Source organism: Jaculus jaculus, chromosome 13, assembly GCF_020740685.1.
Source record: "Jaculus jaculus isolate mJacJac1 chromosome 13, mJacJac1.mat.Y.cur, whole genome shotgun sequence".
Classification (NCBI taxonomy): Eukaryota; Metazoa; Chordata; class Mammalia; order Rodentia; family Dipodidae; genus Jaculus; species Jaculus jaculus.
Window position 1 is genome coordinate 23,870,268 of NC_059114.1, and position 25,077 is coordinate 23,895,344.

General features: G+C 44.1%; 1 protein-coding gene across 2 annotated transcripts in view; it reads left to right on the forward strand.

Moving 5' to 3' along the window:
• Positions 1–2,378: 2,378 nt before the first annotated feature.
• Positions 2,379–25,077, forward strand: part of Trafd1 (TRAF-type zinc finger domain containing 1) — a 41,405-nt gene continuing 18,706 nt past the window's right edge. Inside the window, exons 1-6 of one of the 2 annotated variants that reach the window (XM_045132912.1) lie at positions 2,408–2,480; positions 3,699–3,741; positions 7,161–7,234; positions 18,705–18,840; positions 18,950–19,003; positions 24,525–24,930. In XM_045132912.1, the coding sequence (XP_044988847.1) occupies positions 7,188–7,234; positions 18,705–18,840; positions 18,950–19,003; positions 24,525–24,930 (643 nt within the window). In that variant the 5' untranslated portion in view covers positions 2,408–2,480; positions 3,699–3,741; positions 7,161–7,187. Of the gene's footprint in view, positions 2,481–3,698; positions 3,742–7,160; positions 7,235–18,704; positions 18,841–18,949; positions 19,004–24,524; positions 24,931–25,077 lie in introns of both variants that reach the window. The other variant, XM_045132910.1, reaches the window with a different exon arrangement.

Here is a 25,077-nt window from a genome sequence, read left to right on the forward strand (position 1 = left end):
CTTTTATAATTTCCAAGAAAAAGGTAGATTCAAACACACATGGAAAAATATGATGGTGAGCTAATGTTTACAGGCACAAGAGCATGTGTGCAAAATAGATGCTGGTCTCTTACCATTATAAGTGCTTATTTTTGTGGGTTCAAATTGTAATGCTTGTATTACAAGCAATGGACAGTGAATAAACAATATGGAAATGGAAAAAAAAAAAAAAAGCCAGGCGTGGTGGCATATGCTTTTAATCCCGGCACTCGGGAGGCAGAGAAATAGGAGGATCGCAGTGAGTTGTGGTCACCTTGAGAATACAGAGTGAATTCCAGGGAAAGATAGAGATAACAGAGACAGACAGAATGGGAATGGGCACGCCAGGGCCTCCAGACTCACACATCACTTTGTGCATCTGGTTTATGTAGCTACTGGGAAATCGAACCTTGGTCATTAGGCTTCACAGGCAAGCGCCTTAACTGCTCAGCCACCTCTCCAAACCTCCCTGTTTTATTTATTTTTTTTTAAGCAGTATCTTACTCTAGCCCAGGCTGACCTGGAACTCACAGCAATCCTCCTATCTCAGCCTCCTGAATGCTGAGATTAAAGGCATGAGCCACTATTCACAGCTTTTGTTTTATTTTTTGAGATTGGTCCTCATGTAGGCCAGGATGACTACCCCATGTAGCCTGATTTTCTTGTCTCTACCTCCCAAGTGCTGAGATTACAGATGTGCACCACTATAGCTGGTTTACTTTTCCTTTTCTAAATACCAGAGAAAGCCGTATATGGTGACCAGCAAGCCTTTAATCCTAGCACCTGAGAGGCTGAGGTAGGAGGATTATGAGCTTGAGTCCATCCTGAGACTACAATGTGAGTGAATTCCAGGTCACCCGGGCTAGAGTAAGGCCCTACCTTGAAAAAAAAAAAACCAAACAAAAACACACACACACACACGTAATAAAAGAAAAAGAAAAAAAATAAGGGCGAGAGAAATGGTTTAGCAGTTAAGGCGACTGCCTGCAAATTCTAAAGACCCAGGTTCTATACCCCAGTACTCAAGTAAGCCAGGTGGCACATGTGTCTGGAGTTTGTTTACAGTGGCTGGAGGCCTTGGTGGGCCCATTCTCTCCCTCTCTATCTGCTTCTTTCTCTTAAACAAATCAAAGAAGTGTGCCATGGGAACTGAATAAGAATATGTAACTTAACTTTTCTTTATTTCTTTTTTTTTCTCTTAGTTTTATTTATTTGAGAGCAATAGACAGAGAGAGAAAGAGGCAAAGAGAGAGAGAGAGAATGGGTGCGCCAGGGCCTGGAGCCACTGCAATCGAACTCCAGATGCAGGTGCAAACTTGTGCATCTGGCTTACGTGGGTCCTGGGGAATCGAGCTTTGAACCGGGGTCCTCAGGCTTCACAGGCAAGGGCTTAACCGCTCAGCCATCTCTCCAGCCCTCTTTCTTTCTTTTTCTTTTCTTTTCTTTTTTCCTTTTTTTTTTTTTTTTTTTTTTTTGAGTTAGGGTGTCACTCTAGTCCAGGCTGACCTGGAATTCACTAGTATTCTGAGGGTGGCCTTGAATTCACAGTGATACTCCAAGTTCTGCCTGGAACTAAAGGCGTGAGCCACCACGTCTGGCAGGGCTGGCTTTCAGCTCACTCTGTAGCCCAAGCTGGCTTCAAACTCACAGAACCCTCCTACCTCAGCCTCCCAAATGCTGGGATTACAGGGATGAGTCACCACATCAGGCTTTAACTAAATATTCCGTTATAAATAATGCTGCACAACTTGCTTTTCTTGCTTACTTCTAGCGCATGATATTTTATAATCTGTAATAAAGCCATGATGGTGAAGTATGTTATTTGTACTGCATGCTGGGTTATACTTATATAATCATTTCCTTATTTCCATGCGGTAGGACGAGCTCAGAGAATCCCTTCAGGTCTCTAGAGGGGAAACTGGCATTCGGACTTGTGTTTCAGACGCTCATTCTTCAGCTGCAAAAAACAACTTGCTCAAATAAGGTTACAGCCTTGCCCAAAGGCATTACAATGGCAACACGAATGACTAATAAGTATTAATGGCCCATGACAAGAGAACAAATGCCATCAACTTTCTTATTAGGCATATTAGCAATGTTTGCACAGCATTATTCATGGAAATATTATTAGCCGGTGTTTCTAGCAATTGCTAGATCCAGCGTCGGGCTCGCACTGCTCGGCTCAGCCTCTCCATCCAGCTGTGCGGGGGCTGGGACTCCTAAGCACACGCCCCTGTGGAGGGCCAATGAGCCAATCGGAGGTTTGAAGGCGGGGTCTGGAGAGCGACAACAGTGCCGTCCAATGGCCGCTCAGCAGGGGCCGCCGCTGGACCAATGGGCACGCTCCTCCGCGACGTTCGGGAGCGCTGAGACGGGGGTGGGCGGTTGTTGAGCGCGGCGGTGGCTGAGGAGGCTCGGCGTCCGCGGCAGTGGGCACTTCGGCGTTCCTCCTGGCCTCGCAGGTGAGGCGCCGCTCGGGGAGGCGGGGAGGAAGGGCGGGTCATGGAGGCGTCTCCCGTCGCGCTTTCCCCCGCGGGGACCCCGCGCCTCGGGCTCGTTGGCAGCCGGGTCTGGGCGCGGGCCGAGCGGGCGTCGTCCGGTCCCCGCCGCTCGGCTCGCCGAGGCCACCGCGCCCCAGGGCGGAACTGGGCCCGGCGCCGGCCTGGGCTGCGAGCCCGAGCCTGGAGCTGCGGGCGTGGGGTCGCGGGAGGCCCGGGGACCGCCCTCGGCCTCGCGGGACCCGGTCCCTCCGCTCCCGCCCCTCGGACGCTAACACCCGCGGCGCTCTCCTAGGACCGGACCCGGAGAGCGCGGGCTCCGAGCCGGGCAACTGTCCACCTCCTCACGGCCGGCCCCCTCGCAGGCTCGCCCGCTTACCTGGGAGCACGGTTGGTTGTCGCCGTGAGGATCCCGGCCCGGCCCGGGGAGGTGAAGGCACGCGGGGGGACAGAGTTCGAGCTTGGCTCTGAGCCCTGCCCACCGCCCGCACGCTTCTGGCAGGGCAGCCGGGGACCTGGCACTACTGCCCTGGTCCGGTGCCCTCCTTGGAGCTGGCCAGCAGCGGCACGGAGCAGCACACCCTGAGAGAAGTGCTTGGGCTTCCCCCTTTGAGGACAGTGACCTGTTTTCCTAGGTGGGCTCTTGCCTATTCCTAGTTGGTCATCCATATGGTGTTCATACCTGGACTTTTGCCCTTCTCATTGAAAAACCCTTCAGTGGTTGACCATTAATCTTGGAATAGAATATCCTTTCTTATTTTATTATGTTATTTAAAAATATTTTATTTATTTATTTGAGAGGGAGAGAGAGAGAAAGTGGGCATGGTAGGCACTAGCCACTGAAAATGAACTCCTGATGTACATGCCACCTTGTGCATCTGTTTTACGTGAGTCCTGGGGAATCGAACCTGAGTCTTTTGGCTTTGCAGGCAAGCGCCTTAACTACTAAGCCATCTCTCCAGTCATCATTTTTTGAGATGTGGTCTCAGGTAGCTCGTGTTGGCCTCCAACATCCTATTGTAGCCGAGGATGACTTGAGCAATTGTTGGGTTCACAGGTTTGTGCCAACCAGATCTGGCCATAATCTAATATCCTTCCTGCCCTGTATTAATCATGAAGCCTTCTCAAATCATTCTCCTTTTCTGCTTTGCTGTCAGATCTGATTATTACTTTCTCTTTCAGTTCCTCAGGTCTTTTGCTCTTCCTGGTGACTAGGTTTTCCCCAGTGAGTTCCCTTTTGTCTGTCTGCTGTGGCTGGTTCTTTGTGCTTCAGGTCTTAGTTGAAATGTCATCTCCCTGCAAAGTTCTTCCCTGACCATCCTTATCTGGAGTTCTGTCTGCCCCATCCCTATTTGTTTGTGACTTTTCTTGAAAATTCTTTATTACTTTTCTGCTTATTTTTCCGTTAGACACTTTTTATTTTGTAAAATAGTTCCAGGGCACTAATAATGGCAGTTGGTTTGAAAATGCCAAAACCATTGCAGAGCCTTATTAGGAGTCAGTATTAAGACTATTTTTGTGTCATGGAAAGGAATAATCTAAAATAAATATTGGTAGTAATGTTGCCAGCACTTTGCTTTGTGCATTGGCATCCTGTTTAAAAATAGGGGAAAAAGCTGGGCATGGTGATGCATGCTTTTAATCTCAGCACTTGGGTGGCTTAGGTAGGAGGATTGATGTGAGTTCGAGGCCAGCCTGGGGCTACAGAGTGAGTTCCAGGTCAGCCTGGGCTAGAGTTAGACCCTAACTCAAAAAAAAAAAAAAAAAGGGGGGGGGTGTTGGGGAGTGTGTGGGCTGGAGAGATTGCTTAGTGGTTAAGGCATTTGCCAATGAAGACTAAGGACCCAGGTTCAATTCTCCAGTACCCACATAAGCCAGATACACAAGGTGGCACATGCATCTGGAGTTCGTTTGCAGTGGCTAAAGGCCCTGGCATGCCCATTCTCTCCCTCCCTCTCTCTCTGCTTCTTTCTCTTCCTTAAGCAAACAAAAAAAATAAATAAAATATTTAAAAACTATAAGGGAAAAGGTCTAGGAATATACATAGCTTAGTGGTATAGCATTTGCCTAGCATGTACCAGGAAGCCTTGGGTTCAATTCCCAATACCAAGGGCTGCGGGGAGAAGAGAAGAGGAGAAATTAATTCTTCATAGTAAAAAAGCATAGCTTACTCCATCTCAACAAAGTGATCAGTTAACCTCACCACTAACAATTGTTGGCATTATATGTCCTCCAGTAGAATAGCACATCACCTTTTTACTTTGTAAGTAGGGATTCATGTAGCTTTGGTTGGCTTTGAACTCCCTATGTAGCCAAGGATGACCTTGAACTTTTTTGGGGGGGCAGGTTGAGGTAGGGTTTCACTATAACTCAGGCTGACCTGGAATTCACTATGTATTCTCAGGATGGCCTTGAATTCATGGTGATCCTCCTTCCTCTGTTTCCTGAGTGCTGGGATTAAAGGCATATACCACCATGCCCGGCTTTTTTTTGGGGGGGGGTCAAGGTAGGGGCTCACTCTAGCCCAGGTTGACCTGGGATTCACAATGTAGTCTCAGGGTGGCCTCAAACTCCCAGAACTCCTCCTGCTTCTGCCTCCAGGAGTGCTGGGATTAAAGGTATGAACCACGCCTGGCTTGAACTTTATTTTTATTTTTAATATATATTTATTTGAGAGAGAGAGAAAAAGGCAGGCAGACAAGACAGTAAGGGCACACCAAGGCCTCCTCTCACTGCAAACTAACTCCAGATACATGTGCATCTGGTTGTGTGTGGGTACTAGGGAATTGAATTCAGGCTATCAGGCTTTGCAAACATGCACCTTTAACAACTGAGCCTTCTCTCCAGTCTGTCTTGAACTTCTGATCCTCCTGCCTCTATCTCCTTGGTCTAGATGAATGGGCATGTGTTGCCATACCCTGGTTTTATGTGGTTCTGGGAATTGAACCTAGGGTCCTGTGCTTGCTAAACAGCATTCTACCAACTGAGCTGCCTTCCCAGCCTGAGCATATCACCTGTATGGTACTCTAGCCAAAAAAAAAAAAATGTATATGACCTCAGGACTCGGGTGGCAGAGGCAGGAGGATTGCTGTGAGTTTGAGGCCAGCCTGAGACTACAGAGTAATTTCCAGATCAGTGTGGATTAGAGTGAGACCCTGCCTTTATAAAAACAACAATAACAAAAGTACGACTTGAACTTAATCCCAAGAAAGCATCAGACAAACTCCAAACCCAAGTTGTCTACAAAATAACTAGCTTATAGTTAGAAACTATTAGTAATTGCTAGAAGCTAGCAGCCTCTGATTAAGCAAGTAAAATTGGCTGAAAAAGAGCATGAACGGTAAAACCTGTAGAAATATTCTAGATCACAGGAGAAGTAACAAGTGCATCATGTGATGCTTAATGGGACTCTGAACCAGAGAAAAGGCATTGTATGGTTTCTGAAATTTGAATGTCGGGCTGGAGAGATGACTCAGTGGTAAAGGTGCTTTCTTGCAAAGTCTAACAGCCTGTGATTCTGTTTCTCCATACACACATAAAGCCAGATGCACAAAGTGGTGCATGTGTCTGGAGTTTATTTGCAGTGGCAGAAGACCCTGGCATGCTCATTTCTCTCTTTCCCTCTCTCTCTCTCTCTAATCTATCTGCCTCTTTCTCAAATAAAATATTAAAAAAAAATTTTGAGGGGTCTGGAGAGATGGCTTAGCAGTTAAGGCACATGTCTATGAAGTCGAAGGACCGTGGTTCAGTTCTCCAGGTCCCATGTAAGCCAGATGTACATGGTAGTGCATATGTCTGGAGTTTGTTTGCAGCAGCTAGAGGCCCTGGCATACCCATTCTTTCTCTCTTCCCCCTCTCTCTGTCTCTAATAAATAAACAAAAATATTAAATAAAAAAAGATTAATAAAGATGGACTCAAGAAGGATAAATTATGAATTATTATGAATAAATAATAATTAATTAAAAATTTTTTTGAGGGCTGGAGATATGGCTAAGCAGTTAAGGCGTTTACCTGCAAAGCCTAAGGACCCAAGTTCAATTCCCCTGCACCCACGTGATGCCAGCTTTATAAGGTGGCACATGCATCTAGAGTTTGCAGTGGCTAGAGGCCCTGGCATGCCCATTCTTTCTCTTGCTCTCTCTCTCAAATAAATAAATTAAATACTTAAAAAAAATTTGAATAAGGCCAGGTGTGGTGGTCCATGCCTTTAATCTCAGCACTTGGAGGCAGAGGTAGGAGGATTGCCATGAGTTTGAGGCCAGCCTGAGACTTACATTGTAAACTTCAGGTCAGCCTGGGCTACCTCATAAAACCAAAAAAGAATTTTCTTTGAATAAGGTCTATATATTAGTTAATAATATTTTATTGACATTATGTCTGAAAATTTTGTATACAATGGTTATATTAACTTTTAGTAAAATTAGAAGAGTTTAAGGGACTTATTTGTACTGTTTTTCTTTTTCAACTGTCAATGTAAGTAAAATTATTTTAAGTTGAACATTTAAAAACAGGAAAACCCCAAGTATTTTGTGTGTGTGTGTTTGCATGTCATACTTAAGCAGAAATGAAAATGAATGTTGAAGCAAACAAAAGTCAGGCATGGTGGCTCATACCTTTAAAAGTTCATACTTCTTCCTTTGTAGTTTTCAGATTTTCAGGAAGAGCTAAAGATGGCTGAACTTCTAGATGACAAGGATACTCGACTGTGTGACAACTGGTAAGACATTTAATCTAATGTTACTGAAATTAAGACAAAATGGCTTCTGTAAATTGTTAAGTTATTAATTGGTGGGTTGAGATTGAAGCTATATACTATACTATGAACTATACAAGTTAAATCAACTAGAGCTGCCTAACAATTTTGGATAAATTTTCTGTTTTAGTAATTTGACAAGATGGTTGGTTTAAGTAAAGAGTAATGATTAGAGAGATGGGATAAGGTTGGGTGTCAGGACTCTGTCTGGTTCTTGGCTTTTAGTTTATGATTTAGAAAGGCACTGGGCTACTTTGGAGGCTTCCCCTCACCCCACTCTGTCTGTAACTCCTTCTGTTTCTCCTTCCCTCCCCATTCTCCTCCCCTCCTCTTCCTCCCTTCCTCTCCTCTTCCCTTCCTCTGGTGCTAGGGATTAATTCCAAGGCCTATTCATGTTAGGCAAGTACTATAACACTAAGCCACAAACCCAGGTCTTACAGTCTCACTATTCTTTTTTTTTTTTAATTTTTTATTTTTATTTATTTGAGAGTGACAGACAGAGAAAGAGGCAGAGAGAGAGACAGAGAATGGGCGCACCAGGGCTTCCAGCCACTGCAAACGAACTCCAGATGTGTGCGCCCCCTTCTGCATCTGGCTAACGTGGGTCCTGGGGAATTGAGCCTCGAACTGGGGTCCTTAGGCTTCACAGGCAAGCGCTTAACTGCTAAGCCCTCTCTCCAGCCCCAGTCTCAACTATTCTTACCTATATAAGAAAACTTTTCTTTAATTTATTTGAGAGAGAGAAAGAGGCAGATAGAAAGAGAGAATGGGCATGCCAAGGCCTGTACCCACTGCAAACAAACTCCAGACGCAAGTGCTCCCTATGCATTTGGCTTAGTGGGTCCTGGGGAATCAAACCAGGGTTCTTAGGCTTTGCAGGCAAATGTCTTAACCACTAAGCCATTTTCCCAGCCTAGAAAACTTTTTTGTGTGTGTGTATGTGAGTCTGAAAAGTATCATATTTTAAGAAGATAAGAGTACTATGCTAAGTGTAGTGAAATGTAGGAAGGAATCAGTGTTTTTCAAAGTGTGATGGATTTCCCTGCATGGCCTCCGTGGTTGTCTTGGGGTTGATTGAGAACAGTTTTATGAACTTGGCGCTACATGTAGTGACAAAGAAATTTAGTCAGAACAGCTCAGTATCAATTCTTTTTCTTTTGGTGGGGAGGGAACATGTGTATGTAGTATGTATGGTGTGGTGTGTGCGTGTGTGGGTCAGAGGAAAATGACGGGTGTCCTTTTGTCACTCTTTCATGTTTTTTCATTGAGATAGAGTCTCGTATTGACCATGGAACTGCTGTTGTTAGTCAGACTGGCCAGTATGCCCAAGTGATTTTTCCTGTCTCAGCTTCCCACAGGACTAGGGATACAAGGGTACATGTCCATGCCCAGTTACTTTTTTTTTAAAGACTTTTTATTTTTACTTATGTATTAGAGTGAGAGAGAGAGAGAGAAAGAAAATGAGCATGCCAGGGCTTCCAGCCACTACAAACTCTTGATGCATGCGCCAGGCTTATGTGGGACCTAGAGAATCGAACCTGGGTCCTTAGGCTTTGCAGGCATGTGCCTTACCTGCTAAACCATCTCTCCAGCCCAGCCCTACATTTTTTTTTCCAGTTACTTTTTTTGGGGGATGGGCAGTTGTTCGAGGTAAGGTCTCACTCTTGCCCAGGCTGACCTGGAATTCCCTATGTAGACTCAGGGTGGCCTCGAACACATAGTGATCCTCCTACCTCTGCCTCCCAAGTGCTGGGATTAAAGGTGTGTGCCACAACACCTGACTAGGCCCAGTTTTGCTCATGGAAGTCCTCATGCTTGTCCATATCCCTTCTCCTCTTGTTTTTGTTTAATATATATATGTATATTTTTTTGGTTTTTCGAGGTAGGGTCTCACTCTAGCCCAGGCTGACCTGGAATTCACTATGGAGTCTCAGTGTGGCCTTTAACTCATGGTGATCCTCCTACCTCTGCCTCCTGAGTGCTGGAATTAAAGGTGTGCATCACCATGCCCAGATTTTGTTTAGTATTTTTAAACATTTTATTTATTATTAGAAACAGAGAGGGAGAGAGACAGAGAATGGGTGCACCAGGGCCTCCAGCCACTGCAAATGAACTCCAGCCACATGTGCCACCATGTGCATCTGGCTTACGTGGGACCTGGAGAATCGAACCTGGGTCCTTAGTCTTTGCAGGCAAGCACCTTCACCACTAAGCTATCTCCCTAGTCCTTGTTCAATATTTTTTTTCCTTGTTCAATATTTTAAAAAATATTTTCATTTATTTATTTGAAATCAGAGACAGAATGAGTGTGCCAGGACCTCCTGCTGCTGCAAATGAACTCTATATGCATGCATCACTTTGTGTATCTTGCTTTACATGGGGACTGAGGAATTGAACCTGGTCTGTTAGTAGACAAGTACCTTAACTGCTGAGCCATTTCTCCTGTCCTCTTTTGAGGTTTTATAATTTATTTATTGGTTTTTTGTGGTAGGGTTTCACTCAAGTCCAGGCTGACCTGGAATTCACTATGCATTCGCAGGGTGTCATTGAACTCATGTTTGTCCTCCTATCTCTGCCTCTTGAGTGCTGGGATTAAAGGCATGCACCACCATGCCCAGTGGGGTTTTATTTTTAAAAATATGTATTATTTATCTGATGGAGAGGAAGAGACAGAGAAAAAGAGAGAGAGATGGGGGAGAGGGAGAGAATGGGCATGCCAGGCTCCCTAGTCACTGAAGATGAACTCCAGATGCATGCACTACCTTGTGCATCTGGTTTGGCCTCTGGGGAATCACACCTGGGTCTTTAGGCTTCGAATGCAAGTGCCTCAACCACTAATCCATCTCTCCATCCCCCCTTGGGTTTTGTTGTTGTTGTTGTTGTTTACTTTTATTTATTTATTTGAGAGTGACAGCCAGAGAGAGAAAGAGGCAGAGAGAGAAAGAGAATGGCCACGCAAGGGCCTCTAGCCACTGCAAACGAACTCCAAATGCATGCACCACCTTGTGCATCTGGCTTATGTGGGTCATGGGGAATCAAGCCTCGATTGAGCTGGGGTCCTTAGGCTTCATAGGGAAGTGCTTAACTGCTAAGCCATCTCTCCAGCCCCTGACCCCCTTGGATTTTTAAATATTTTTTTAAAGTAGATTTTTTTTTTTAAATTTTAAAATTTTTATTAACATTTTCCATGATTATAAAACAATATCCCATAGTAATTCCCTCCCTCCCCACCCCCACACTTTCCCCTTTGAAATTCCATTCTCCATCATATTACCTCCCTATTACAATCATTGTACTTACATATATACAATATCAACCTATTAAGTATCCTCCTCCCTTCCTTTCTCTTCTGTTTATGTCTCCTTTTTAACTTACTGGCCTCTGCTACCAAGTATTTTCCTTCTCAGGCAGAAGCCCACTCATCTGTAAAAAAAATTTATTTATGTGTGTGTGCTTGAGAGAGAAAGAGAAAAAAGACAAGTAGAGAGAATGGGCACACCAGGGCCTTCAGCCTCTGCAAACGAACTCCAGATACTTGTGCTACCTTGTGCATCTGGCTTATGTGGGTCCTGGGGAATCAAACCTGGGTCCTTTGTCTTTATAGGTAAGCATCTTAACTGCTAAGTCATCTCTCCAGCTCCTTAAAAAAATTTTTTTTACTTATTTATTTATTTATTTATTATTTTTATTTATGGCGGGGAGAGAGGAGAGGAGGCAGATAGGAAGAGAATGCCCCTTGGGTTTTTGATTCAGAGTCTCATTATATACTCCAGGCTGGTCTGGAACTTGATGTGTAGACCAGGCTGGCCCAAAACTTGAATTGATCCTCCTGCCTCTGCCTTGGGAGTACTGGGATTTACAGGTATGAGTCATCGTAGCTGGCCTTTTTTTTTTTTTTTTTAATTTATTTTATTTGAGAGAGAAACAGAGAGAGAGAGAGAGAATAGGCATACCAGGTCCTTCAGCCATTGTAAATAAACTCCAGACGCATGTGCCACCTTGTGCATCTGGCTTATGTGGTTCCTAGGGAATCAAATCTGAGTCCTTTGGGTTGACAAGCAAGTGCCTTAACCACTAAGCCATCTCTCCAGCCCTGTTTTGTTTTTGTTTTTGTTTTTTAATGGGCACACCAGGGTCTCTAGCCACTGTGCATGTATCACTTTGTGTATCTATCTGACTTTACATGTGTACTGGGGAATACAACCTGGGTTCTTAGGCATTGTAGGCAAGGACTTTAACTGCTAAGCCACCTTTCCAGCCCTTATTTTTGTTTTGTTTTTTATTTATTTATTTATTTTTAATTTTTTTTTAAATTTATTTATTTATTTGAGAGCGACAGACATAGAGAGAAAGACAGATAGAGGTAGAGAGAGAGAATGGGCACGCCAGGGCTTCCAGCCTCTGCAAACGAATTCCAGACACGTGCGCCCCCTTGTGCATCTGGCTAACGTGGGACCTGGGGAACTGAGCCTCGAACCGGGGTCCTTAGGCTTCACAGGCAAGCACTTAACCGCTAAGCCATCTCTCCAGCCCTTATTTTCTTTTTGAGATAGGGTTTTTTCCATTCTCTCTCTCTCTCTCTTTTTTTCTCCCAAGGTAGGGTTTCACTGTAGCCCAGGCTGACCTGGAATTCACTATGTTGTCTCAGGGTGGCCTTGAACTCACAGTGATCCTCCTACCTCTGCCTCCCAAGTGTTGGGATTAAAGTTGTGTACCACCAGGCCCGGCTTCTTCTTCTTTTTCTTTTCTTTTCTTTTTTTTTTTTGAGACCTGGTCTTATTGTGGCCCAGGCCACATGAGCTCAGTATAGGGCCAAGGATGACCTTGAACTTCTTGAACTTTTGATCTTGCCTTTTACAAAGCTCTCAAGTGCTAATGTAACAGGTGTAACCATCATACCTAGCTTTAGTATTAACTTTTCTTCTTCTGCATTGGGCATTGAACCCAGAGACCCAGAGCCTCACACATGGAAGTAGACAAGTTTACCACTCCCAGTACCAGTATTAACTTTTTTTTTCTTCAAATTTTTGAGGTAGGACCAGGCTAACCTGGAATTCACCATGTAGTTTCAGGGTGGCCTCAAACTCATCAAGCTCCTACCTCTGCCTCCCCAAATGCTGGGATTAAAAGCCTGCGCTACCACACCCAGTTTTTACAAAAGAACTTCAAGGGTGAAAGCTGGGTATGGTGTTTTAAGACTATTAATTCTGGCCCTGAGGAGGCTTTGAGTTCTATGCCAGCCTGAGCTGCAGAGTTCTCTGTCAGCCTGGGCTACAGTGAGACCTTGCTTTAATAAAGTGTGTGTGGGAGTCCTTACAGAACTCTGAGCTATTACTTTTTGTTTTCTTCAGTGCAAGGATTAAACCTTCTGTATTCTATGCTATAACTTTTGTTTTTGAAGTGGAGGAAGGGTAATAGTTGATTTAATGGCCTTTAAAACTTTATAATAACTAGGTAGGTTAAGAAATACAATATCGAGTACTCGGGAGGCAGAGGTAGGAGGATCGCTGTGAGTTTGAGGTCACCCTGAGACTACATAGTGAATTCCAGGTCGGCCTGAGCTAGAGTGAGACCTGACCTCGAAAAACAGAAAACAAAACAAAACAAAAAAAGAAAAAAGAAAAGACATACAATATCGGAGCTGGGTGTGGTGGCACATACCTCTAATCCCAGCACTCAGGAGACAGATGTAGGTGGATCACCCTGAGAGTACATAGTGAATTCCAGGACAGCCTGGGCTAGAGCAAGACACTACCTCAAGAAAACACACACACATGCATACACACGCACACACGCCAAAAGAAAAAAGAAAAAAAAAGTAGCCACTGGGTGTAGTGGCACATACCTTTACTTGGCACCCACAATTTGGATCACCAGGTCCACTTGCTGCTATAAATGAACTCCAGATACACGTGCCACTTTGTGCATCTGGCTTTATGTGGGTACTGGGGAATTGAACCTGGGCAGTCAGGCTTTGCAAACAGTGCCTTTAATTGCTGAACAATCTCTCCATCCCTACTTTGGTATTTTTTTTTAAAATTTTTAAAATTTATTTATTTGAGAGCGACAGACACAGAGAGAAAGACAGATAGAGGAAGAGAGAGAGAATGGGCACGCCAGGGCTTCCAGCCTCTGCAAACGAACTCCAGACGTGTGCATCCCCTTGTGCATCTGGCTAACGTGGGACCTGGGGAACCGAGCCTCGAACCGGGGTCCTTAGGCTTCACAGGCAAGCGCTTAACCGCTAAGCCATCTCTCCAGCCCACCTACTTTGGTATTTTTTTTTTAAATTTTTTATTTATTTATTTGAGAGCGACAGACACAGAGAGAAAGACAGATAGAGGGAGAGAGAGAGAATGGGTGCGCCAGGGCTTCCAGCCTCTGCAAACGAACTCCAGACGCATGCACCCCCTTGTGCATCTGGCTAAGGTGGGACCTGGGGAACCGAGCCTTGAACCGGGGTCCTTAGGCTTCACAGGCAAGCGCTTAACCGCTAAGCCATCTCCCCAGCCCCCTACTTTGGTATTTTTAAAAATATTTTTATTTATTTATTTGAGAGAGGGTAAGAGAGAGAGAGAGAGAGAGAAAGAAAGAGAGAGAGAAAGGTTGTGCCAGGGCTTCCAGCCATTGCAAATGAACTCTAGATGCATGTGCCACTTTGTGCATCTGGCTTATGTGGGTACTGGGGAATTGAACTGAGGTCCTTTCTCTTTGCAGTCAATTGCCTTAACTAACAAGCCATCTCTCCAGCCCCAACTTTGGTATTTTTAAGTTAAATAACTATTGAAAGACAAACTCACCGGGTGTGGTGGTGCATGCTTTTAATCCTAGTACTCGGGAGGCAGAGGTAGGATCGCCATGAGTTCGAGGTCACCCTGAGACTACATAGTGAATTCCAGGTCAGCTTGAGCTAGAATGAGACCCAACCTCGAAAAAACAAAAAGAGACAAACACTTTCCTACTGAAATGAAACCTAGACTCCCAGCAGTAGTCAGCTGGTTTCTTGGTGGGAATTCCTCAATAATTTGTTTCTTGGTGGGAATTCCTCAATAATTTGTTTGTTTACTTGCAAGCAGAGAGAGAGAGAGGGAGGGAGGGAGGGAGGGAGGGAGGGAGGGAGGGAGGGAGATAAGAGACAGAAAGAAAGAGTGGGCTTGCCAGGGCTTCCAGCTGCTGCAAACGAACTCCAGATGCACGCACCACTTTGTGCATCTGCTTTATTGGCTTTATGTGAGTACTGGGAAATTGAACTTGGGTTCTCAGGCTTTGCAGGCAAGCTGAGCCATCTCTCTAGCCCCTCCTCAATAATGTATCTTGATAAAGGTGGTGATACGTGTTATTATTATTATTGTGTTTTTCAAGGTAGGGTTTCACTCTATCCAAGGCTGACCTGGAATTACTATGTAGTCTCAAGGTGGTCTTGAACACACAGCGATCCTCCTACCTCTGCCTCCCAAGTGCTGGGGTTAAAGGCATGTGCCACCACACCTGGCATATATTTTTCTTTTTCTTATTTATTTATTTATTTATTTATTTATTTGAGAGTGACAGACACAGAGAGAAAGACAGATAGAGGGAGAGAGAGAGAATGGGCGCACCAGGGCTTCCAGCCTCTGCAAACGAACTCCAGACGCGTGCGCCCCCTTGTGCATCTGGCTAACGTGGGACCTGGGGAACCGAGTCTTGAACCGGGGTTCTTAGGCTTTACAGGCAAGCGCTCAACCTCTAAGCCATCTCTCCAGCCCTATTTTTCTTTTTAAAGTGCTTTTTTGCAGGGTGCTGGAGAAGTGGCTTAGCACTTAAGGTACTTGCCTGCGAAGCCTAAGGACCCAAATTCAGTTTCCCAGAACTCATATTGTATATATGCATATATATTTATTTATTTCATTTATTTATATTTTATGAGAGAAACAGATAGATAAAGAGGGAATGGGCATGCCAGAGCCTCTAGCGACTGCATACGAACTGCAGACATATGAGCTACCTTGTGTATCTGGTTTACGTGGGTACTGGAGAACTGAACATGGCTCCTTACACTTTGCAGGCAAATGCCTTAACCACTAAGTCTTCACTCCAGCCTCTATTAAAAATTTATTTATTTGTTTATTTTGTTTTTTTGAGGTGGTGTCTCACTCTGGCTCAGGCTGACCTGGAATTCACTCTGTAGTATCAGGGTGGCCTCAAACTCACAGCAATCCTCCTACTTCTGCCTACTGAGTGCTGGAATTAAAGGCATGTGCCACCATGCCTGATTTTATTTTTATTTTTTAGTAGAGAGAGATACAGAGAGAATTGGTGTGCCAGGGCCTCAGCCACTGCAGTTGAACTCCAGATGCTGTGCCACCTAGTGGGCTTGTGTGACCTTGCACTTGCCTCTCCTTTGTGTGCCTGGCTTATGTGGGATCTGAAGAATCAAACATGGGTCTTTAAGCTTCATAGGCCATCTCCCAGCCTTCCAGCCCTTTAAAAAATATATTTAATTTTTTTGTTTATATCTGTTTATTTATTTGAGAGCAACAGACAGACAGGGCGGGGGGGAGAAGAGAGAAGAGAGATAGAATGTGGGCATGCCAGAGTCTCCAGCCATTGCAAATGGACTCCAGACACATGTGCCCTTTGTGCATCTGGCTAACATGGGTCCTGGGGAATCGAGCCTTGAACCAGGGTCCTTAGGCTTCACAGGCAAATGCTTAACCACTAAGCCATCTCTCCAGCCCTTAAAAAAAATATCTCCAGTACCCACGTAAACCAGATGCACAAGGTAGCTCATGTCTACAGTTCGTGTGCAGTCGCTAGAGGCTCTGGCATGCCCATTTAAAAGCTGGTGGTGGTGCACCCCTTTTATCCCAGCGCTCAGGAGGATCACTGTGAGTTCCAGGCCACCCTGAGAGTACATAGTAAATTCAAGGTCAGCCTGGACTAGAGTGAAACCCTACCTCGAAACACCAAAAAAAAAAAAACAACAAAAAATTGCAAGCAGAGAGAGAGAGAGAGAGACAGTGATAGTAGCATGCCAGGGCCTTCAGCTGCCTTTGCAAAGGAACCCCAGATGAATGTGCCAGTTTGTGCAACTGGCTTTATATGGGTACTGGGCAATCAAGGCCATGTTTTTAGGCTTTGGAGTCAAGTGCCTTAATTGGTAAACTATCTTTCCAGCCCTATTTCTTCTTTTTTTATTTTTTTCAAGGTAGAGTTTCGTTGTAGCCCAGGCTAACCTGGGATTCTAGGCTGGCCTTGAACTTGTTTTGTAGACCAGGTTGGCTTTGAACTCCTGACTTGCCTGCTTTATACTCTTAAATACTGGATTACAGGCAAGCATCACCATGCCCTACCTCATTTACTGAAACTAAATAAAAACCAAGGCACGAGTATTTATTCTGTGCTTATCAAATTGAGTATGAGAGAGATAATGAATAAGGAGAATAATTTGATATAGATTTGTGAAGGTTCAAGCCATATACCTTTTCCTTTGTGTTGCTTTATTATTATTATTTTCAGCAGAATCAGAGCAACTACTAGATATAATAGTCTTTCAGTATAAGTTTGGAAGTGAAGACTTCATTGAGAGTGTCTAGTCTAAAAAATGTATTTCTTTCTGCTAGTCACTCACTGTTTGCTACTTTATAAACTTTTTTTTAAGCCTTGAGTTTACGGACTGAATTATGGACTGAAAGTAATAAAAAAAAACCAGATAATGTAAAAATACATTGTGGCAGGAATGGTGGCTCACGCATGCCTTTAATCCCAGCATTTGGGAGGCAGAGGTAGGAGGATTATTGTGAGTTTGAGGCTACCCTGAGACAACATAGTGAATTCCAGGGCAGCCTGAATTAGTGTGAGACCCTACCTTGAATTCCCCCCACCAAAAAAGATTGCATTGTAAGGAGGCCTCCCCTTCCTTTGGCTTGTACTCTTCCTCTTAGCCGGGCATGGTAGCATACATCTTTAATCCCAGCACTAAACCATCTCTCCAGCCCTTAAAAATATTTTTATTTAAGCTGGGCATGGTGGTGGATGCCTTTTATCCCAGTGCTCAGGAGGTAGAGGTAGGAGGGTTACCATGAGTTCAAGGCCACCTTGAGACTACATAGTGAATTTCAGGTCATCCTGGGCTAAAGCAAGACCCTACCTTGAAACCCCCCCCCAAAAAAAAAATAATTGTGATCTGACAAGAGCACTGACATTGGTTAATAAATCTGTATTTTCAGTCTGTTCTAATTTGAAGGAATCCCAGTCCTAGAACAGTATATAAATAACTATGCTAAGGGAGTTTCAAAAAAAAGTGTGAGTTAATAGGTAATGAAAACAAGGTTATTCAAAGTCAGAGCAATTTTTTTTTTTTTTTTTGAGGTAGGGTCTCACTGTAGCTCAGGCTGACCTGGAATTCACTATGCAGTATAGTCTCAGGGTGGCCTCAAACTCAGGGTAATCCTTCTACCTCTGTCTCCCAAGTGCTGGGATTAAAGGTGTGTGCCACCACACCCAACTGACTTTTTTTTTTTAAGGCAGTCTCTCACCCTAACCTAGGATGGCCTGGAATGCACTCTGTAGCCCAGGCTGTCCTTGAACTCATGACAGTTCTCCTGCTAAAGTCTAGAATTACAAGTGTGAGCCATAACAGTTTGAGAGCAGCAGCTTTTTACAGTACTTCCTATTCAGTTCTAAAATTTTAAAGGCTTTCCTATATAGAGTACTTTATGTCAGCAGGTCATCCTGAACAGTCTTGAAAATGAAAGACAGACATTTATTTCTCAACATTTTTCTGTTAGAAGAAAATTATAGGGCTGGGGAGATAACTCAGCAGTTAAAAGCATTTGCTTGAAAATCCTGCTGGCCCAGGTTCAATTCTCCAGTACCCACATAAAGCCAGATGGAAAATAGAAAATGCATCTGTGATCCCAGTGTGTCTGTGGCAATGGCAGGTAGACCCAGGAGAATCCAAAGACAGGCCAGCTTATTTGACATTGTTTGCAGAATCAGTTCATTTATGGTGGCAAGAGATCCTGTAAATAATTATAAATAAGTAAACATACCTAAGAAAATTGTAGTGCTACGCTCTTGTAAACCCACTCGGGAACTGGAGGCAGAAGAATCAGGAGTTGAACATTATCATTAGCTTCATAGTGAGTTTAGGTCAGGCTTGGCTACATGAAACACTATCTCAAAAAAAAAGCTGGGCATAGTGGCAGTATGCCTTTAATACCAGCACTTGGGAGGCTGAGGTAGGAGGACTGTTATGAGTTCAAGTTCAGCCTGAGACTATAGTGAATTCCAGGTCAGCCTGGGCTAGAGCAAGACCCTGCCTCTAAAAACCAAAGGAGGCTGGGTGGGGGGGTAGAAAATAGAGACAGAAAATTGAACAGGATAGATGTCCATGTGCAAGAAAAGGCATAAATCAGTAATGCTTGTCTTTTTCTTTGGTTTATTTCTTTAGCAAAAAAGAAATTCCTGTGTTTAATTTTACAATCCATGAAATCCACTGTCAAAGGAACATTGGTGTGTGCCCTGTCTGCAAGGAACCATTTCCCAAATCTGACATGGAGATTCACATGGCTACAGAACACTGTCAGGTGAACTGCCATTTCTTGAAATGTTCATGAAGGTACTATACTTGCTGCCATATAATAACACAGGAACAGGTTAGCACAAATGCTTAATGATTCTCATTTCTTACCCCAGGTGACCTGCAAATGTAACAAGAAATTGGAGAAGAGGCAGTTAAAGAAGCATGAGGTTAGTCTTCTTGTTTTGTGACAGGCCAAAGGTGCTGTGGGCCTAGTCCTGCTGAGATTGTAGAGCTGCACGCAGAGTGGAAACCAATTGGTAGAGCCTTTATTCTCTACCCACTCACATGCATAGTTTTTCAAATTCTGGTTGAAGTTGTTATTTTTTTTTTTTTAATTTTTAAAAATTTTTTCTGAGGTAGGGTTTTGTTCTAGCCCAGGCTGACCTGCAGTTCACTATGTAGTCTCAAACTCATGGCAGTCCTCCTACCTCTGCCTTCTGAGTGCTGGGATTAAAGGCGTAAAAGACTCCAGCCAGATTGACTGTCTGGGTATTGTGCTCACTACTTGGCCTCAGTTTTTCCCTTTGGATCTGTGTATATCATTTTTGCTAGAGTTTAGCTATTGTTAGTCTTCCTGGAGAGCATGAAATCAAGCCTGGGGTTTCCAGTTTGGAATAACCTCTTCAGTATATACACTGCCTAGTATCATGTGGACTTTTGTTGGGTCACTTAGTTAAGAAGCTATTTGTGGGCTGGAGAGATGGCTTAGCGGTTAAGCGCTTGCCTGTGAAGCCTAAGGACCCCGGTTCGAGGCTCGGTTTCCCAGGTCCCACGTTAGCCAGATGCATAAGGGGGCGCACGCGTCTGGAGTTTGTTTGCAGAGGCTGGAAGCCCTGGCACGCCCATTCTCTCTCTCTCCCTCTATCTGTCTTTCTCTCTGTGTCTGCCGCTCTCTAATAAATAAATAAAACATTAAAAAAAGAAGCTATTCGTGGAGTTTAGCAGTTAAGGCGTTTGCCTGCAATACAATATCAACCTACTAAGTACCCTCCTCCCTTCCTTTCTCTTCCCTTTATATCTCCTTTTTAACTTACTGGCCTCTGCTACTATATTTTCATTCTCACGCAGAAGCCCAATCATCTGTAGCTAGGATCCACATATGAGAGAGAACATGTGGCACTTGGCTTTCTGGGCCTGGGTTACCTCACTTAGTATAATCCTTTCCAGGTCCATCCATTTTTCTGCAAATTTCATAACTTCATTTTTCTTTACCGCTGAGTAGAACTCCATTGTAGAAATGTGCCACATCTTCATTATCCACTCATCCGTTGAGGGACATCTAGGCTGGTTCTACTTCCCAGCTATTATAAATTGAGCAGCAATAAACATGGTTGAGCATGTACTTCTAAGGAAATGAGATGAGTCCTTGGGATATATGCCTAGGAGTGCTATAGCTGGGTCATATGGTAGATCAATCTTTAGCTGTATTAGGAACCTCCACACTGATTTCCACAATGGCTGGACCAGATTGCATTCCCACCAGCAGTGTAGAAGGGTTCCTCTTTTTCCACATCCCCGCCAACATTTATTATCATTTGTTTTCATGATGGTGGCCAATCTGACAGGAGTGAGATGGAATCTCAATGTAGTTTTAATCTGCAAATAAATAAATAAATATTTTTAAAAAGCTGTTTGTGCCTAAAGAAGTTCTTTTTTTTTGTTTTTGTTTTTTGAGGTAGGGTCTCACTCTAGCTCAGGCTGACCTAGAATTCACTATGGAGTCTCAGGGTGGCCTCGAACTCAAGGCAATCCTCCTACCTCTGCCTCCTGGGTGCTGAGATTAAAGGCATGCACTACCACACCCGGCTAAGAAGTTCTTTACCATTTGATGAGAAATAAGCATTCTGTCTTGCTAGTTAAGATAAGGCTAGCCAGGGTTGAGTGAGTATATTTATCAATTTAAAAATTCCAGAGTAGGTGTTGTGACATACATCTTTTTCAGCACTCTAGAGGCAGAGGTAGGAGGATTGCTATGAGTTTGAGGCCAGCCTGGACTACAGAGTGAATTCCAGGTTAGTTGTCCTAGAGTGAGACCGTACTTCAAAAAAAATTCACAAAATAAATAAAGTAAAATAAAAAATCCCAAAACCTGGATCTGGGGAGCTAGCTCAGAGGGTAAAACTGGAGTAACTAAATTCAGCTCCTGGATCTCATGTAAAAATCCAGTAGATAGAGTATGTTTCTGTAATTCCTGTGTGCTGACCCTGACATCAAGATGAGAGGTAGAGATAATTTCCTGGAAGCTGGTGGAGAGTGCAGCACGGAGTAACAGTGAAACATCAGATGAACTGGAAATCCAGAAGATTGGGGCTGATAGGCGTCTTAGTGGTTAAGGCTCCTGCCTGCAAAGCCAAAGGACCCAGGTTCTAGTCCCCAGGACCCATGTAAAGCTGGATGCACAAGGTGGCGCATATGTCTGGAGTTCATTTGCAGTGGCTAGAGGCCTGGCCCACCCATTCTCTCTCTTTCAAATAAATAAATAAAAAATGAAAAAAAAAAAAAAGTCAGGTGTGGTGGTGCCTGCCTTTAATCCCAGAGGCTGAGGTAGGATAACTGAGTTCAAGGCCAGCCTGAGGCTACATAGTGAATTCCAGGTCAGCCTGGGCTAGAGCCAGACCCTACCTCGAAAAGAAAAAAAAAAAAAAAAAAAAAAGACATAGTATTGACCTGAAAGTTGTTCATGCATAGCTTGCATGCACCTGCACTCACATATACTCACCAACACAAACACACAAATAAAAATCCTGGGGGCTAGGGAGATGGCTCAGTGGGTATAGGGGCTTCCTTACAAAGCCTGCCCATTTGAGTTCTATTTCCAATACCCACATAAAGCCAAATGCTCAAAGTAGCACATTGGAGTTTATTTGCCATGGCAGGAGGCCCTAAGGGATTTTTTTTTTTTCTTTCCCAGAGGTAGGGTCTCACTTCTAGCCCAGGCTGTCCTCAAATCCACAGTGATCGTCCTACCTTTGACTCCTGAGTGTTAGGATTAAAGGTGTGCCTCACTATCCCATTTCTTTCTTTCTTTCTTTTTTTAAATTTGTTTTTTCTGAAGTAGGGTCTCAGTCTAGCTCAGGCTGACCTGGAATTCACTATGTTCTCTCAGGCTGGCCTCAAACTCACGGTGATTCTCCTAACCCTGCCTCCTGAGTGCTAAGATAAAAGGCATGCGCCCCGATGCCTGGCTCCACTTCTTTTCTTTTATTTTTTTAATATGTTATTTTTATTTATTTGTTTATTTGACAGAGAAAGAGGGAGAGAGAGCCACTGCAAATGAACTCCAGACACAGTTGCCCCTTGTGAATCTGGCTAATGTGCGTCCTGGGGAATGTAACTGGGGTCCTTTGACCTTGCAGGCAAATGCCTTAACTGTCCAGCCATCCCTCCAGCCCTCCACTTCTTTTTGTTTTTTAATTATTTATTTTGAGAGAGAGAGAAGAGGGAGAGAGAAAATGGACACCCCAGGGCCTTCAGCCACTGTGAATTCCAGACATGTGGGCCCCTTTGTGCGCATATGTGATATTGTGTGCCTACGTCATTGTGTCTGGTTGTGAGGGACTTGGAGATTGAAACAAAACATGAGTTCTTAGGCTTCACAGGCAAGTGCCTTAACTGCTAAGTCATCTCTCCAGCCCTTTGCTTTTTTTTAATGAGAGAGAGAAAGAAAGAATTGAAATTGCCAGGGCCTCCCGCCAATGCAGTCGAATTCCAGATGTGTAGGCCACCTTGTGTGTTTATATCAGGTTGGCCTGGAACTCACAGTGATCCTACCATCTCTGCCTCCCAAGTTCTGGGATTAGAGGCATGTGCCACCACACCCAGATTTTGTTTTTATTTTTATTTTTATTTTAAATGCTCTCTATCTGTGGTTATGCCCATGGATTAGTGCTGCTCTCACTTTTGGTCAGAGAAGCTTCTTTATTTTTATTTTTATTTATTTATTTGAGAGAGAGAGAGAGAGAGAGAATGGACACGCCAGGGCCTCCAGCCACTGCACATGAACTCTAGATGCATGCGCCCCCTTGTGCATCTGGTTTAGGTGGGTCCTGGAGAGTCAAACCAGGATCCTTAGGCTTTGTAGTCAAATACCTTAACCACGAAGCCATTTCCCCAGCCCTTTTGTTTTTATTTTTATTTATTTATTTATTTTTTGTTTGTTTTTTTGTTTATTGGAGGTAAGGTCTCACTCTAGCTCAGGTGACCTGGAATTCATTATGTAGTCTCAGGGTTGCCTCGAATTCAGGATGATTCTCCTACCTCATCTTCCCGAGTGCTGGGATTAAAGGCGTGTGCCACCACACCTGGTTTATTTTTTATAAACCTAGAATTAGTCTCATCCTGGCCTAGAACTCACAGCGATCCTTTTGTCTAACTCCCAAGTGCTGAGATTAAAGGCTTGTGCCACCATGCCGGGCAGAGAGAGAGGGGGAGGGGAAAATGAATATTGGTGCACCAGGGCCTCCAGCCACTGTACATGAACTCAAGATGCATGTGTCACTTTGCATCTGGCTTTATGTGGGTACTGTTATGGGCAAGTGCCTTGACCAGTGAGCCATCTCTCCAGCACTGTTTTTTTAATATATTTTTTTATTGACAACTTCCATAATTATAAACAATATCCTATGGTAATTTCTTCCCTCTCCCCACTTTCCCCTCTGAAACTCCACTTTCTATCATATACCTTCCCCCCTCTCAATCAGTCTCTCTTTTATTTTGATGTCATGATCTTCCTATTATGATGGTCTTGTGTAAGTAGTGTCAGGTACTGTGAAGTCATGAATATCCAGGCCATTTTATGTCTGGAGGAGCACCTTGTAAGGAGTTCTACTTCCTTTGGCTCTTACATTCTTTCTGCCACCTCTTCCACAATGGATCCTGAGCCATGGACGGTATGATCGAGATATTTCAGTGCTGATCACTCCTCTGTCACTTCTCAGCACCATGGTGCCTTCTGAGTCATCCCAAGTTCACTGCTATCTTAAAAGAGAAGCTTCTTTAACCAAAAGTGAAAGTAGCATTAATGTATGGGTATGAACATTAAGAGAAGTGCTTACTGGGCAGTTTGGTGAGCATAGTATATCTATTTAGCCAGAAAGCAGCAGATGTTATACTCCTAGGGCTCATGACTACCCTGCTGTAGGTTTTCAGTATCAGGGATATATTCCCTCCCATGGAGCGGGCCTCCAGTCAAATTTGTGGCTGGTTGGTTTCCCCCATAAAAGATGTGCTACTATTGCATCTGTTGGCTCTTTTGGCCTGGCTGGTCAACTATAGGGCTTGCAGTGTCCAGTGTTGAGTATCTTCACTGGTGATTTCTCTCTCTTCTATTGAACTGCATGCAGCATGGCTTTTTCCAGCTTTCTATCAGCTGGTCTGCATGGAGGAGGTTTTCAGCTCAGCTTCAGCAGGATTTCTCAGTGACCTTGCAGCTCAAGTATGTCTCTAGCCCTATTTTTATTTTTTTGAAGCAGGGTCTTACTCTAGCCCAGGCTGACATACAACTCCAAGGTGGCCTCAAACTATGGTGAGTCTCCTACCTCAGCTTCCTGAGTGCTGAGATTAAAGGTGTGTGGCATCACACCCAGCTAGTTATCTCTCTTAATCCTTAGAAGTATAGCAGGCAAAGTTAGGGTTGGAAGACAAGACTTTTTCTGGATGTGTATGATCACTGCCTCATTCTCATTGCAGGAGACTGAGTGCCCTCTGCGGCTTGCTGTCTGCCAGCACTGTGATTTGGAACTTTCTTTTCTCAAACTGAAAGAGCATGAAGATTACTGTGGTGCCCGGACAGAGCTGTGTGGCAACTGTGGGCGCAATGTGCTTGTGAAAGATCTGAAGACTCACCCTGAAGTTTGTGGGAGAGAGGAAGAAGAAAAGAGAGATGAGGCTGCCATGCCTCCTAATGTGTATGATGAATCTTGGGGTCAAGATGGAATCTGGATTGCATCCCAACTCCTCAGACAAATTGAAGCTCTGGACCCACCTATGAGGCTACCCCAAAGGCCCCTGAGAGCATTTGAAACAGCCCCTTTGCACAGTAGGACTACTAACCAAAGGAATATGACTGCCCATTTTCCAATCCAGAATAATCTATGTGAGTTGTGCTTGGGAGTAGGAAACAAATGGTGTCATAATCTGTAAAACCAGGACAAATGGGGATAGGACTTTGGGACCAAATAGATGGATTATAAAAACCTGACAGTAGCTGGGTGACACTGGGAAGAATGCCTAATGTTTCTAT